This window comes from Protopterus annectens, chromosome 12.part0, assembly GCF_019279795.1.
Source record: "Protopterus annectens isolate FY-2018-M chromosome 12.part0, PAN1.0, whole genome shotgun sequence".
NCBI classification, from domain to species: Eukaryota; Metazoa; Chordata; order Ceratodontiformes; family Protopteridae; genus Protopterus; species Protopterus annectens.
Window position 1 is genome coordinate 1,332,571,885 of NC_056746.1, and position 15,334 is coordinate 1,332,587,218.

The 15,334-nt window shown below is 42.2% G+C and overlaps 1 protein-coding gene across 4 annotated transcripts in view; it reads left to right on the forward strand.

Annotated features, from left to right (window-relative positions):
- The window catches only part of MYT1 (myelin transcription factor 1), a 410,503-nt gene that overhangs the window by 358,995 nt on the left and 36,174 nt on the right, over positions 1-15,334 (forward strand). For all 4 annotated transcript variants that reach the window (XM_044090391.1, XM_044090390.1, XM_044090389.1 and 1 more), the window contains one exon: positions 3,037-3,128. In XM_044090391.1, the coding sequence (XP_043946326.1) occupies positions 3,037-3,128 (92 nt within the window). The remainder of the gene's footprint in view (positions 1-3,036; positions 3,129-15,334) is intronic.

The following is a 15,334-nucleotide window of genomic DNA, read 5'->3' on the forward strand; positions in this document are numbered from 1 at the left end:
TAAAACCAGCATATTTGAACTATCCTATGACCTTCCTAGTTGAAGTTGAGAGCTATGCTCCATCCATTAAGAAAGACTGTTTGTTTTCCTTGGGATCTAAAGTGTATACTAGACAAACTGCCCCTGAATCCATTTAAACATAGCACATTCATCTCTGCCTAATATTTACCCTGGGAGACAGAGCTTCTAGTATCCATTAGTTAGAAGGATTTCAACATTCCTGGTCCTTATGTGCAAGCAGCTTTTCATACTGTTTCACATGAACGGGTTGAATCTTAGAATTAATGCTTCTCTCATGCCAAAGATGGTCCCAGAGTTTTCTCCCAGTCAGACCATTCAGTTACTGGTCTTCCTTCTAAAGTCAGAAGAAAATTTGACACTTGCTGGGTGTCCACAGGCAACTCAGGTAATAGCTAGACAAAACTAGGGATTGTACAGAGACAGAACAATTGCTAGTGAACATCTTTCCAGGAAAACAGGGAAGACCTGTCATTAAGCAGATGCTTTCCAGTTCATTAGCTAATCTAATTTTATTATTTTAGAAACATAGCTAAAAACATTATGGGCATGTTAATGCCTATTCTTTTAGAAACACAGCAGGAACATTATGGGAAGGTTAACGCTCATTCTAAGTAGCTTGCCAAGGGCAGCCTTTTTCTAAACTGCCTCTGCTCAGAGGATATGCAAGGCAGCTACTTGATCTTCCATTTGCATACTTTCCCCACATTATAAACTGGTCATTCAGTCCAAGAGCAAGGCAAAGTACTACAAAGCTATCCTGCAAGGCCTCCTCCAAAGTAATGGTACTGGCCCCAATCTTTGCATTAGTATCCAGTTCTTACTAAAAATCGCTGCCTCTGTATTCAGAAAGACAACAGTAGTATGGGGTTTTCCCTTCACAAGGCATCTTCCATACCTTCACTGACAAGAAAACAGCACAAGCTGACTTCTTTTTTTATGCAGGATGCAGGCTTGCTTCCCTGCATTAGGGAGTAACCAGTCTGTATCACTATAGCAGTTGAGCTCTTGGAGTCAGGCCAGCCAAGCGAGTGTTGAACTGTGGTTAATTCTCATATATCATGAAAACTAGTGCAACAGTAATTGTTTTCATATATCTACTGCTTTGGTGAGTATGCTCACACATAACTGTACTTTTCAGTTTAAACAAAGTAGAATATTTCAAGCTTAACATTGAAATACAGATGAAAAGGGCAACCCTAATCACATTAATTTTTTCTCCTCAGATATTGAATTTTCTTCCAATTAATCTATCCCCAAAGTGTCTCTTACAGAGGACATGTGGATTATACATTTGATTTTGCAGTTTTTCTATCCACTGTTTCCTGTAAACTGTCAATTTCCTTCTTTCTAGCGTTCATCACATCATCTGTTGCCCTACATACACAGCACTTAGTAAAATAAATTGTGTGTGCAGAAAGATAGATAGCTATGTGTATGATAATATTTCTATCTAGAGCCCCAGTAATAAACTGTAAAGAGGAGGAAACAAGTCAGCTCAGTTGGGGGCTAAGGTGCTGGTCATAGATGCCCAAATTCACATCTCTGATACTTCTCAAGTCTATCATCCAAGTATACTTTACAATTATCTCATCCCAGTTCATTCTACATCCCTGTAAAATTACATCACAGAGGCAAAAATCCTTGACTGTAAAACAGAAATCACATCAGTATGGCAGACCCCTCTGGGCCACTCTGAGTTTAACAAATCAATAAAAAAACAGCAACTCAAAGTGATGCAATAACCTTAGAACTAAAAAAAGTCAACATATGATGAAGAGTATTTCAACTTCTTGTGTTTCTGAGTTCTTTGAAAAGACTCCCACTTTATTCTAAAAAATCCCTTTCTGCTTAGTAAGTTTAAAACATCCAACTACTTAATCCATAATGTAACATCCAACTGGCTTGCTGTATCCATCGGATTCCAGATGCATTGACTATTTAATCCATAATGTAACATCCAACTGGCTTGCTGTATCCATCGGATTCCAGATGCGTTGACTATTTAATCCATAGTGTAACATCCAAGTGGCCTGCTGTATCCATCAGATTCTAGATGCGTTGACTATTTAATCCATAGTGTAACATCCAAGTGGCCTGCTGTATCCATCGGATTCCAGATGCGTTGACTATTTAATCCATAGTGTAACATCCAAGTGGCCTGCTGTATCCATCGGATTCCAGATGCGTTGACTATTTAATCTATAGTGTAACATCCAAGTGGCCTGCTGTATCCATCAGATTCTAGATGCGTTGACTATTTAATCCATAGTGTAACATCCAAGTGGCCTGCTGTAGCCATCAGATTCCAGATGCGTTGACTACTTAATCCATAGCATACTTCTTTCCACTTTCATTCTCAAAAGTGGCGCCATTTGTTTGTTCCATACAGTCTTGAATTATCTAACATTTTCATCTACAGAACCTCAGAAAAACACTGCTACATGCATCTACCACATCAGAATCTCTGTGAAAAAAATCACTACTTTGCATTTCCCCTTAGTGGACCAGTCTCTCTTCATAGAAATGTGTTTTCAATCTAATTTTCTTGTAAAGTTGATGGCCTCTGTGCAGCTTTTGAGGTTTTTAGTCCCTTTCCCTCCTTTCTTCCAGGTAGTATTTCTGTAATTTCTCTTCATAAGGCATCTGAAGTAAGCCTATTGATATTCTCAGAACAAACTCCTTACCATATATTTGCAGGAGGCCTCACAAACTGTTTATTCACATAGCATTGCTTTACATTTCCTTGACTTATACTGTATATCACCCAGCCATCTGTATGCTGCTCCCATATACAAAAAGAACAGTGGACATGTTTAAATGTTTGCCAGGTGAGGAAGGAATGTATGTAGATAAAGAAGCCAAACAGACATTTAAAAAATGAAACTTTATGAAGAGATTTATATATATAAAAAGAGAGAGAGAGATACTAAATATCTAAAATCAGACTAAGATGATGACATTAACAAAAGATAATTTATCTCAGAGTTGAAGACTAACATAAATTCTGTCTTTCAGTCTTTCAGGTTGTCCCAGAGCATCTCTTGCAATGAAAAAAGCCAAACTTCCAGGTGATGATGTTCCCACCACAAAATTCAGGGCTAGTGATGGTGAGTAGATACAAGAATATTACTATCTAGGTTATTTATAACTTCATCTTATTCACAGAAATTAAGGCCGGATACCCGTTACTACATTAGGAGATTTACAGATAATTATAACCTGTAATCATAACATATTCTTGGTTTGAGACCTGTAAATGAAAGCTACGTTTGCAGTGGTAGAAACATTTTCCACACATATAAACATGGTAAAGCTAAAATACTGTTAACATTCTGCTGTCTCAACAAGATGCTTTTCAGCTCCAACAAGTTAGTGAGCCTTACTCACAGAACCAAGGGTCTGCAACCTTGGACTGAGTTACATTAGTTAAAAATGTGCACAGAGCAAAGCTCCAAGCATGAGGGGGTGTGGGCTTTGTTACACACATAAAAAATGCTGAGTATTGTCTGTGTGAAGAATTGTGTTTAATTGGTCAGGTTTTGTTAAAATACAGCTTATTTTAAGAATTAATGTCCAATGCACTAGCATGTACATCTACATTTTTTAAAATGTTTTCCTGGGTCCTCTCATTTCTTTCTCATAAAGCCCAAGAGTGGGGCTTTGCTGAAATTTTGTGTCCTTTTAACCCTATATTGATGTGATAGCAATCTTGTCTGGTAAAATGTTTTTTCCCCCTTTTTTGTCTGCAGTGTCTACCCTCTAGGTTCTTTCAATTTTTTTGCTTTACAGGGTTGTCCAGATTAGTTGTAATTCATTTTCAGTAGAGACATCTTGTGTAAAAACTTAACTGTATATAGTATAAGAAGAAAACAGTTATACATATTTATATACACAAAATTGAAACAGCAACAGGTATATTCTAGTCTGTCCCATTTTTTTTCAATTTCTCCAAACCTTTTGGGCTTCTAATACCATGACAGGAATGGATCCCATTCCTAAGTCAAAGTATGATTAAAATTCATGAAATTAGTATTGTTTTAGTCTTTGATGTCAGCCAAAATTGCTCTTCGTAGCTCCCGCAATGTGCCCAGTAATGATTCAGTTTGCAATTTGTATGGAGTTATATACATTGGTCGTGTATTTAAATAGGACTGTAGACTCTTTTTTTATAAGACTTGTTGCTCCTACTAGTTTTGGAACTGTCTGGGTATCTTTCTTCCACGTGGCTCTCGTATCTGCTTACAAATCCAGATATTTTATTACTTTGTGTCTCTGTATGCAGGACACTGTAGTCACTGGGTGTGATGACTTCAATGATCAATGCTACTTTTGTCTTCTTTTCCTGGACCACTATATCTTTTTCTAGCATGTATCTTTTGAACTGTTGGTGATGAGTGATCCCATGTGCTGTAGACTTCATCATTTTCTAAAAATCACATATAACTGTTACTCACGCTGTGCTGAGAGACTGATTTACTACCTGCTGTGATATGCAGAAAAGATAAGTGTTTATTCTCATTTTTTCATCTGCACTTTTGATTTAACATCACTGTAATCTGTACAACTGCTTTTTACTGTCCTTTTGTTGTAAGATAGAGCTAATATCTTGTTAGTGTTGACCTCAGTTTGTAGTGAAACCCTTTGTCTAGAGACCTATCTACTTACTTACTGAGAGAAAGTGAACAGAACTGGTTTCGTCTGGCTAGGGCATTCTTGCAGCTGTATTGTATGGATAACAGTTCTGTTTCTGCTTTCTGTGCCTTAAATCAGATATACATGTTACTCAAGCTGTGCTGAGAGACTGATTTACTGCCTGCTGTGATATTCAGAAAAGATAAGTGTTTATTCTCATTTTTTGTCTATACTTTTGATTTACTATCTCGGTAATCTGTACAACTGGTTTTCCCACCCACCCAACCTGTTCTTGTGGTGGTCTTTTGTCTTGGTGGCTTTGAGTTGCCCACCTCTGGTATAAAGTTGATACTGGACACCCCCGTCACATTACATCAGCTCATTCTACTGTTAATAGTGAGAAAGTACAGTTGTGTACACTTACCGTAAATGTAGATGTTCGAGTGTATTCACTGTTGCAGTCATCACATTTAAGTTATCTGCTTGCAGTAGCCCTCAGTCGGCCTGATTATCAAAGTCTTGGGTCCTGCACTGGTTGCTGTCTCATCTTCCATGACATCAGGTAGTCACGGGTATAAAGCATGCAGCCGATGCCATTACATCAGTTTTTCTTGCCCCAAATGTCAGGTGCCCCTATAATGGGAAGCAATTATATGTACAAGGTTACAACTCCAACAAAAAAGCAAATACACCAAAAAGCTTTAAGCATAGTAAGCAAGAATAGAGGTTTAAGTCAATAGAAGTCAGGGGGCTGGAGGGAGGGTAACCAGGACTGCAACAGTGAATACACTCAAACATCTACATTTATGGTAAGTGTACACAACTGTACTATGTTCTTTGTGTTTCACTGTTGCAGCTCACATTTGGGTAGATTCCCAAAGCTAAGGATGGGAAAAGGAAATTAGATACCATTAGGACCAGCTGTAAGGCCCTGCAAGACTGCAGTGGCAAAGCCAGCTCTGGATGTAGAAAAAATTGGCAGATGGTAATGCTTGGTGAAGGTATGTACAGAACTTCAGGTAGCAGCTTCTAGGATGTCCTGGTAAGGACACCTCTCAGAAAGGCTGTAGAGGTAGATGCAGCCCTGGTTGAATGTGGTCTAATCCCCTGTGGGGTAGGTTTTCCATGGTGCTTATAGCAGAAATTAATGCAATGACCTATCCATTTAGAAATGGTTTGCTTTGAAATGGCCTTCCCCTCTGCCCCTGCAGCAAATGCAACCAGCAGCTGTTCAGATTTCCTCTGAGGTTTAGTCCTGTCCAAGTAAAATCTAAGTTGTCTGTGCACATCTAAGGAGTGCAGTATCCATCCCCCTTTGTTCTGTGGATTAGAAAAGAAGGTTGGCAAATGAATGGACTGATTAAGGGCCACACTGGATACCACCTTGGGCATGAAGGAGGGATTGGTCTTGAGGGACACCCTGTCTGCATGAAAAATGATAAAAGGCACCACTGCCATGATGGCCTGTAATTCAGACACCCTTCTTGTTGAAGTGATGGCGAAAAGGAAGGCTGTTTTCCAAGAAAGGAATTTCAACTCTGCATTTGCAGCTGGCTCAAAAGGTAGAGTGAGCTTTTCCAATACAAAGTTAAGGTCCCAGGCTAGAGTAGGAGCTCTCCTGGGTGGTCTTAAGTTTTTGGCCCCTCTGAGGAACTGCTTTAGCAGTGGATGAGAGAAGAGGGGTGGTTCTGTGTTGTAATGAGCTGAAATGGCTGAGGCATGAATTTTAATGGAGGAAAAGGAAAGGCCCTTGTGAAGCATTTCAGTTACATATTGAAGAATCTGAGGAAAATTGGGCAGTGCTGTGCCCATCCCCTGAGTTTGGTTCCAGGAACAGAATGTTTTCCATTTTTCAGTATAGGATTTTCTAGTACTAGGCCTCCTTGCCTAAAGAATGACATCCAACACTTGCTTACTGAGGGATGGTAACAGAGAGAACAGGTAATTAGGCTGCCAGGATCAGGGCTTGAAGCTGTGGGTGCAGAATCTGGCCCTCCTGCTGGGACAGCAAGGCAGGGGACTGAGGCAGGTGCCAGCAGTGACACACTGTGCAAAAGGGGATACCAGTGTTGGCGTGGCCAGTCTGGTGCAATCAGTATCGTCCTTGGTTTGTCCTGTTTGATCTTTAGTAGCACCTTGGAGAGGAGAGGCAGAGAGGGAAAGGCATAAACTGATAGGTTTTTCCAGGTGAAGGACAGGGCATCCACTTTCCAAGTCTGTTTGTGGGGAGTCCTTGTGCAGAGTGTTTCCAATTGGTAGTTCTGGGGGGAGGCAAACAGGTCTATATCTGGGCTCCCCCATTTGTTTCTCAACATGTTGAATATTTTTAGTTCCAGTTTCCACTCTTGTGGGTCCATGCAATTTCTGCTTAATTCATCTGTCAGTGTATTTAGCTTTCCTGGCAGGAATTGAGCCTGTAGGTGCACTTGATAGCTCAAGGCTATGTTCCACAGAGTCATGGCTAGTCTGCAGAGAGGGTATGAGTGGGTTCCCCCCTGCTTGTTTATGTACCACATGACAGTGGTGTTGACCGTCTTTACCATTAATTGCCCTGGAAGAATGTGGTCCTTGAAGGCTGTCAGAGCATTCTGTACAGCTAACATTTCTTTTTGATTGATATGCAGGTGCATTTGACTTTCTATTTGCCCTGAATGCACTTCCCTGCCAAGTGAGCCCCCCATGCATAATCTGATGTGTCTGTTGTTAGGGTTTGGGCGGCAGGGGGTAGAGTGAATGGCAGTCCCTTGTTTTGGTGGCAGGCCTCTGCCCGCCAAAGGAACACTACCTGTAGACAAGGTATGATAGGAATTATTGCTTCTAGATCCTAAGAATGTCGACGCCATGGGCTTTTTAGATACCATTGTAGTTTCCTCATATGCAGTCTTGTATATGGAATTAGGAGAATGCAGGAGGCCATGAACCCCAGGGCTTGCAGTATTTTCCTTGCAGATAGCTGGGTCTTTGTGGCCAGTAGTTTGAAGTAGGCTTATTATTATCAAATGAACTTGTTTCTCTGGCATGAGGAAAGCCATCTGCGAAGTTGTGTTCAAGTTTGCTCCCAGGAATACAATTTGTTGGCAGGGTACAAGATGTGATTTCATTTTCTTTATAGTGTACCCCAGAGAAGTTAGCAATTTCTGTACAAATGCCAGATGATTCAATCGTATGTCCTGGCTTTCTGCCTAAGTTAGACAATCGTCCAGGTAGGGATATATTTGGATATCTCTTTGCCTGCAAAATGCAATGACTGGAGCTAGGCACTTTGTGAATACCCTGGGAGCAGAAGATAAGCCAATGGGCAGTGCAGAGAAGTGATAGTGCATGTAGCCTGATTTGAAGCATAGGTATCTTCTGCAAGATTTCCTTATTGGGATGTGCAGGTAGGCTTCCTTTAAATCCAGTGTTGCCAACCATGCATCCTTGCCTAGCATAGGAAGCAGCTGGTGAAGAGTTAGCATCTTGAATTTTTGGATCACCAAAAAAGTGTTTAGGATAGAGAGGTCCAGGATAGGACACCAGGAGTTGTCTTTTCTAGGCACCAGGAAAAGTCTTGAGTAAAAACCTTGTCAGGTTGAATAGCCCTGATGCTTAAGAGAGAGAGAATTTGTTTTTGAGCCTCTGCCCACTGATTTGGGGGTAGATCTGGCCAACCGTTTGGGGTTGGGAAGGAGTGAAAGTGGAATCTGTATCCTTGGGAGACTATATTTAAAACCCAATTGTCCTGGGTAATGAGTTCCCAGTTTTTTGTCTGCCCGGCAATCTTTCCCCCTAAGGGAACAGTCAGTTGTGCAGGGCTTGGAAGATTTAAAGTTAAGTCATTGAGACAGTTTACCATAGGGGGTGTCTTACCACTCCCTGCTTTGGAAGTGGGAGCCCGCCACTGCTTAGTCCTGTGAGTACCTTGGGACTGAAGTCTGGGTGTTCTGCTGGTTCTGGGTTTGGACTGAAAAGGCCTGGAAGAGGCAGGAAAGAACCAATTTTTAGAGGGCCAATGCCTATTAAATCTGGGAGGCTGTACTTGCAGGAAATCTTAAACAGTTTGCATAGATTTAGCTTTTTCCTCCATCTTTTTAAGTACTTCTTCTACTTTGCTGCCAAACAGGTGGTCTTGGTTTAAGGAAGCATCCAGCAATTTAGCTTTAACATGATCTAGCAAAGATTGCTCCTTAAGACAAGCATGCCTTCTAAGTACAGACCCGGTGACAACAGCCCTGCAAGATTCCTCTAGTGAATCAAAACCGCATTGCAAAGTATGTTTTCCAACTTGTTCAGCAGAATGCATTAAGTCCTGTAAATCTTTATTTTCAGCACAGTCAGGAATCAACATCATTTTCTGTTTAAGCAATCCAATAGTATGCTGCTGATACTTTAACATATAAAACTGGCAGTTTAAGGCCCTAATGGACAAAGTTGCAGAAGTGTATACCTTTTTACCCCATCTATCCAGTGCCCTGGAATCTCTATCAGAGGGGGTAGGATTTTTGCCAGTAGTAGCCTTAATGCCCTTGGGTCCCTGTGAAATGGTCTCAGGATCCACAATTGGTTTTTAAAGAGGAACTTGTGAGAGTCAGGAACCCTGTAATATCTATCAGGTTTTCTGGGAGCAGTAGGTAAAATAGTCAGGGGCCAAACTAGATTCTGAAAAGGCATCATCAACAATGTCCAGTACAGGGGAGATAGCTAAAGGCCTGTGTTGGGGCAGGAGTAAGAAATCCCTAAGGCTCTTTTTAGAGTCAGAGTAATCCTGGCTTTCCAAGTGGAAATGCTCCCTAAGAGTATGCAAGGTTTCACCAAAAGAGAAATCCTCTGGAGGGAAAGCAGAGAGAATAGAGTCCTCTGCATCAGAATCCTCATAGGTAGATAAGGGTAAATCCAGGTCATCAGAAGAAACAGAAATTTCAGAATCCTAATCAGAAGAATCATAAGGAAATTCAATTCTAGGTCTTTTGGAGGTGAAAGGGTGGCTTCCCCTGATTACAGTAATAACGTCTTCAACCATTCTTATCATTTGTTTTTTAAGCATAGAGGCTTGACCATGCGGTCTGGGCATCAGTTTTCTAGGCATGAATCGAGTTTTAGGCCTTGAAGAAGAAGATGGCGTCGGTTTAATATGCAAGTCAGAAAAACTGAATGCACCCTCAGAAGCTGGTGCCTGCACAGCGGCTCCGGACCCATCCAAGGTAGAGACATCCGCAGGTTCCACAGTTGAAGCATCTCACGGCATAACAGACTCTGAATGGGTCTCAGTAGAGGCCTGCGAATCTGAAGTAGTGGGTATCAGGGGCTGCGAAAGCACCTCACCGAGTACTAGCGAACAGGCGACAAGCTTAGGAGAAGCGTCATCGGCAGCTTTGGACCTATGTGATCTGTCTCAGTCTTTACTTTTGCGTTTTTTTTCAGAATGTCTGTAGTCGGGTGGCTTACCGAAGCCATATCTGGATAATTGAACCGAGTACCAAAATATTTAGAAGTGTAAATAAACTGACAACGAATAGTTTGTTGTTTAAATAAGGCATAAAACCAACAGCAAAGTTCGTCGTGGTCAGAGCCTAAGCAAGGAATGTAGTACGAATGAAAATCTTTATGAGGTATTTGCTTTCCACAAGAAATACAATTATTAACTTTTATTGACATCGGTTTAGAGCAAGAAAAAGTTTCCCTAATGGGGTACTTAGCTTAGTTGAAGACTTTGCTTCTGAAACTTGAAAACGAAAATTTCAGGAGTCGGCTGACCAGCACTTGCGAACTGCGTCTGGTTTGGGCACCGCATGGCAAAAGACTGATGTAATGGTGTTGGCTGCATGCTTTATACCCCTGACTACCTGACGTCATGGAAGATGAGACAGCAACAGACGCAGGACCCAAGATTTTGATAATCAGGCCGACTGAGGGCTACTGCAAGCAGATAATGCAAATGTGATGACTGCAGCAGTGAAACATGAAGAACATCTTAGCAAAGCCCCACCCCTTTAGCGTCTGCACATTGGATTATCTCATTATCTTCTGCCTCTTCACTTTCTACTAAAACTGTTTCCTACCTCTCCTTGAACTAGTGTAGCTCACATACAGTTTTGTTGTATCCAGTATTTTTTGTAAGCATCACAGAGATGCTCTTCATTTTTTCCCTTAGATCTGGTAGTTCTCTGCTCTTCTGCACTTTTATTAGCTTATTAGTGTAGCACTTTAAACTATTCCCGGTGCCAGAAAGTGTGCTCTTCAAATTTTCCCTCAGAACTAGCTGGTTTCTCAGTAGTAGCACTAAAATCTGAATCCCTGTGCTTAGCACTTGCTCAAAAACCTGCTGGAAAGCACTAGGAAGCCTTAAACTGATGCAAGCACTCAGTTCTTCTTGTTAATAAGGATAAATTAATTGTAGGCACTTCTACTTCTTCTTCTTTAGGCTGCTCCCATTAGGGGTCGCCACAGCAGATCAACTGTTTCCATTTCTTCCTATCCTCTGCATCTTGCTCTATCACACCAACCACCTGCATGTCCTCTCTCACCACATCCATAAACCTTATCTTAGGCCTTCCTCTTTTCCTGTTACCCGGCAGCTTCATCCTTAGCATCTTTTTCCCAGTATACTCAGCATCCCTCCTCAACACATGTCCAAACCAATGTAATCTTGCCACTCTGGCTTTGTCTACAAACCTTCCAACCTGGGCTGACCCTCTAATATACTTATTCCTAATCCTGTCCATCCTCGTCACACCCAGTGCAAATCTTAACATCTTCAACTCTGCCACGTCAAGCTCTGACTCCTGCCTTTTTGTCAATGCCACTGTCTCCAACCCATATAACATAGCTGGACTCACTACCCTCTTGTAGACCTTCCCTTTCACTCTTACTGGTACTCGTCTGTCACAAATCACTCCTGACACTCTTCTCCACCCACTCCATCCTGCCTGTACTCTCTTTTAACCTCTCTTCCACACTCACCATTACTCTGAACTGTTGATCCCAAGTACTTAAACTCATTCACCTTCACCACCTCTACTCCCTGCATCCTCACAATTCCTATATCTTCCCTCTCATTCACACACATATATTCTGTCTTAGTCCTGCTGACATTCATTCCTCTTCTCTCTAGAGCATATCTCCACCTCTCCAGGGTCTCCTCCACCTGTTCCCTACTCTCACTTCAGATCACAATGTCATCTGCAAACATCATAGTCCACGGGGACTCCTGTCTGATCTCGTCTGTCAACCTGTCCATCACCATTGCAAATAAGAAAGGGCTCAGAGCTGATCCCTGATGTATTCCCACCTCCACCTTAAATGCATCAGTCACTCCCACCGCAGACCTCACAGCTGTCACACTACCCTCGTACATATCCTGTACCACTCTTACATACTTCTCTGACACTCCCGACTTCCTCATACAGTACCACAACTCCTCTCTAGGCAGTCTATCATATTCTTTCTCTAAATCCACAAAGACACAATGCAACTCCTTCTGACCTTCTCTGTACTTCTCCATCAACAATCTCAGAGCAAACATCGCATCTGTAGTGCTAACATCGCATCTGTAGTGCTCTTTCCTGGCAAGAAACCATACTGCTGATCACTAATCATCACCTCCCTTCTTAACCTAGCTTCCAGTACTCTTTCCCATAACTTCATGCTGTGACTGATCAGTTTAATCACTCTGCAGTTACTACAGCTCTGCACATCACCCTTATTTTTAAAATTCAGTACCAAAACACTTTTTCTCCATTTCTCAGGCATCCTCTCACTTTCCAAGATTTCATTAAACAATCTAGTTAAAAACTCCACTGCCGCTTCACCAAAACACCTCCATGCTTCCACAGGTATGTCATCTGGACCATCAGCCTTTCCGTTCTTCATCCTCTTCATAGCTATCCTTACTTCCTCCTTGCTAATCCACTGCACTTCATGATTCACTATCCCCACACCATCCAACCTTCTCTCCCTCTCATTCTCTTCATTCATCAACCCCTCAAGGTACTCTTTCCATCTGCTCAACACACTCTCCTCACTTGTGAGTACATTCCCCTCATTATCCTTTAACAGCCTATAATTGCAAAGTACCTTGCCAAGGTAAAGGAAAACAGCTCTTGTACTTTACAAAAGAAACACCGAACCAGGCATGTCCAAAGGTCAGCTTCCGGTGATTTCTCCTGTCCACCTGATGAATCTGAGCATACTGGGTCCATGCAGCAATTGCCTCATGTACACAGGCAACCATCTCCTCCTACCACCCAATGCTACAACCTGCGAGAGGTGCACTTACGTAGCCAAACTGAAAGCAAAGCTCTCTCCAGGCAAGATTGTGCTAGACAGTCAAGAGGAGAAGGTAAACACCTGCACTACACCTCAAGCAACTCATAGCCCTTCAAAACCCATGGCACCAACATCCACACATAATACCATTAAACCCACTTATGCGGAGGCCCCTAACATTAACCTGCCTAGGCAACAAGGACCTCCAAAGCTGAAATGCAAACAAACACCAGTCACAACCAAAGTGACACACAGCTCAAAACACCAGTGTGCCACCAAACAATAGCCCCTAAGGCAAGACAATGTACCCAACACTTTAGTCATAGGTGACTCTATAGTCATGCACACTGATGTCCCCCTCACCAGGCTGAGCAAGGAGAAAATTACTGTCAGTTGCCTGTCGGTTGCCAGGATCCACCACATAAAGTATGCACTCACGTCACTCTACAACAAGTACAAATACGACTCTGTCATTGTCCATGTTGGGGTGAATGACTTGAGACATACCTCCCTGGACTACATGAAAAGAGACATGGAAGAGCTCTCGGACCAGGCAGGTATGACCTTAGCCCTGAGCAGTATCCTTCCTTCGCCCAGAATGATACCACAGTATAAGGACAAAATGATTGACTTCAACAATTGGCCAAGTATTTGGTGTCATTCAAAGGGGATCCAGTATTTGTCTGCCTGGGATGACATGATCAATAAACCATGATGCTTTACCATAGATGGTCTGCACCTGTCTCCCCTGGGATTCAGGTTACTGGCTAAGGTTCTTGCCACCCCTATAGTGTCTTTTTTAGGCAAGGCTCAAAGGACAAAACCACCATATATATAAGCATGTAAAATCTGAAGGTAATGCTACTCAATGATAGAAGTCTAAACCTCAAAATTCACTCTCTTGAGACACTCTTAAAAATGGAGAACATCGATATCTGTGCAGTAACTGAGACCTGGTTCAAGGCTCCAGAGAGCACCCCTGCAATACCAGGCTACAACTCTTACCACACTTTCCGGCCACCAAACCAGGACTGAAGCAATAAAGATGGAGGAGTGTCTATATTCACCAACGATATTCACACCTTCAGGCTAGTTGCCCAACACAATACATCTGAAATTCTACAGATGTAACTAACACTAGGTAAGACTGCAATCCAAATTTAGCTTGCTACAGATCCCCCACCATGCCCCAAGATTCTCACTACACCTTTCTAAACATACTACATAATATTAAGATACAACCAAACACCCTAATACTGGGTGATTTCAACTACCCTGCCATTAATTGGGAAAACTACTCAGGTACCAACACCGTTGCCTAACGGTTCATGGAATTCATAAATTCCAATGCTCTGGACCAACTAATCCATAGTCCCACCAGGGGCTCAAATATCCTAGACGATCTTGTCTCCTCAACATGACTGACTTATTCAAATCAATCTCCAGAGCCATGGATGAGGGTAAGGTGGTCCACACAGCCTATCTGGACCTCGCCAAGGCCTTCAACACCATCTCCCACTCTGGAATCATAGATAAACTTACTAAGCTGGGCATTAATCCCTACATCACTCGATGGGTTGCCAACTGGCTTACTGACAGAATCAACACTGTAAAAGTGCAGAGTCAAAATCCATCTCCAGACAAGTGACAAGTGGAGTACCTCAGGTTTCAGTCCTGGGGCCGCTCTTGTTTGGCATCTACTTCTCTGAAGTACAGGCCAGCACTAAGGGACTCTGGCTAACAAAGTTTGCAGATGACTGCAAACTGGGAGCCATTACTGAATCCCCAAATTATGTGGATATTCTACAAAAGGGCCTTACAGAAACAGATGCTTGGTGCCAGAGCCATGGGCTCAAGCTCAATGCCAAGAAATGTATAGTTATCCCCTTTGAGAAAAAACATATACCCTTGAATTACCACATAAGTGGTAGTACACTAAACATTGAAAGTGTGATAAGGGACTTAGGGATACAGGTGGACAGTGGTCTCACCTTCGATAACCACATAGCCACAGCAGTCAGGAAATCCTTCTATGTGGCACACCTCATCACTAAGGGCTTTTCATCCAGAAAAAACGAGGTCATTGTCCTACTGTACTCATCCCTCATTATAGCCATTATAGAGTACAACGACCAGTTTGGTATGTACCTCACAAGACATCTGCAACAACTGGAAAGGCCACAGAAATACCTCACTAAAGGAATCACAGGCCTAAAACAGATGCCCTATGCTGACTGTCTAAAAAAACTCCAGCTATACTCTGTCGCATACTGTCTACTCAGAGGCAATCTCTGCTTAACATACAAGGCCATATCAAACCCAGTGCTGTTGGACATGCTATACTTAAAGAAATCCCAATCCCTCAGAGCCACATGCTCCAGGGATCTATACCTGGTCATCACAATGAACAAAACATGTTTGAGGGATAGGTGCCTGA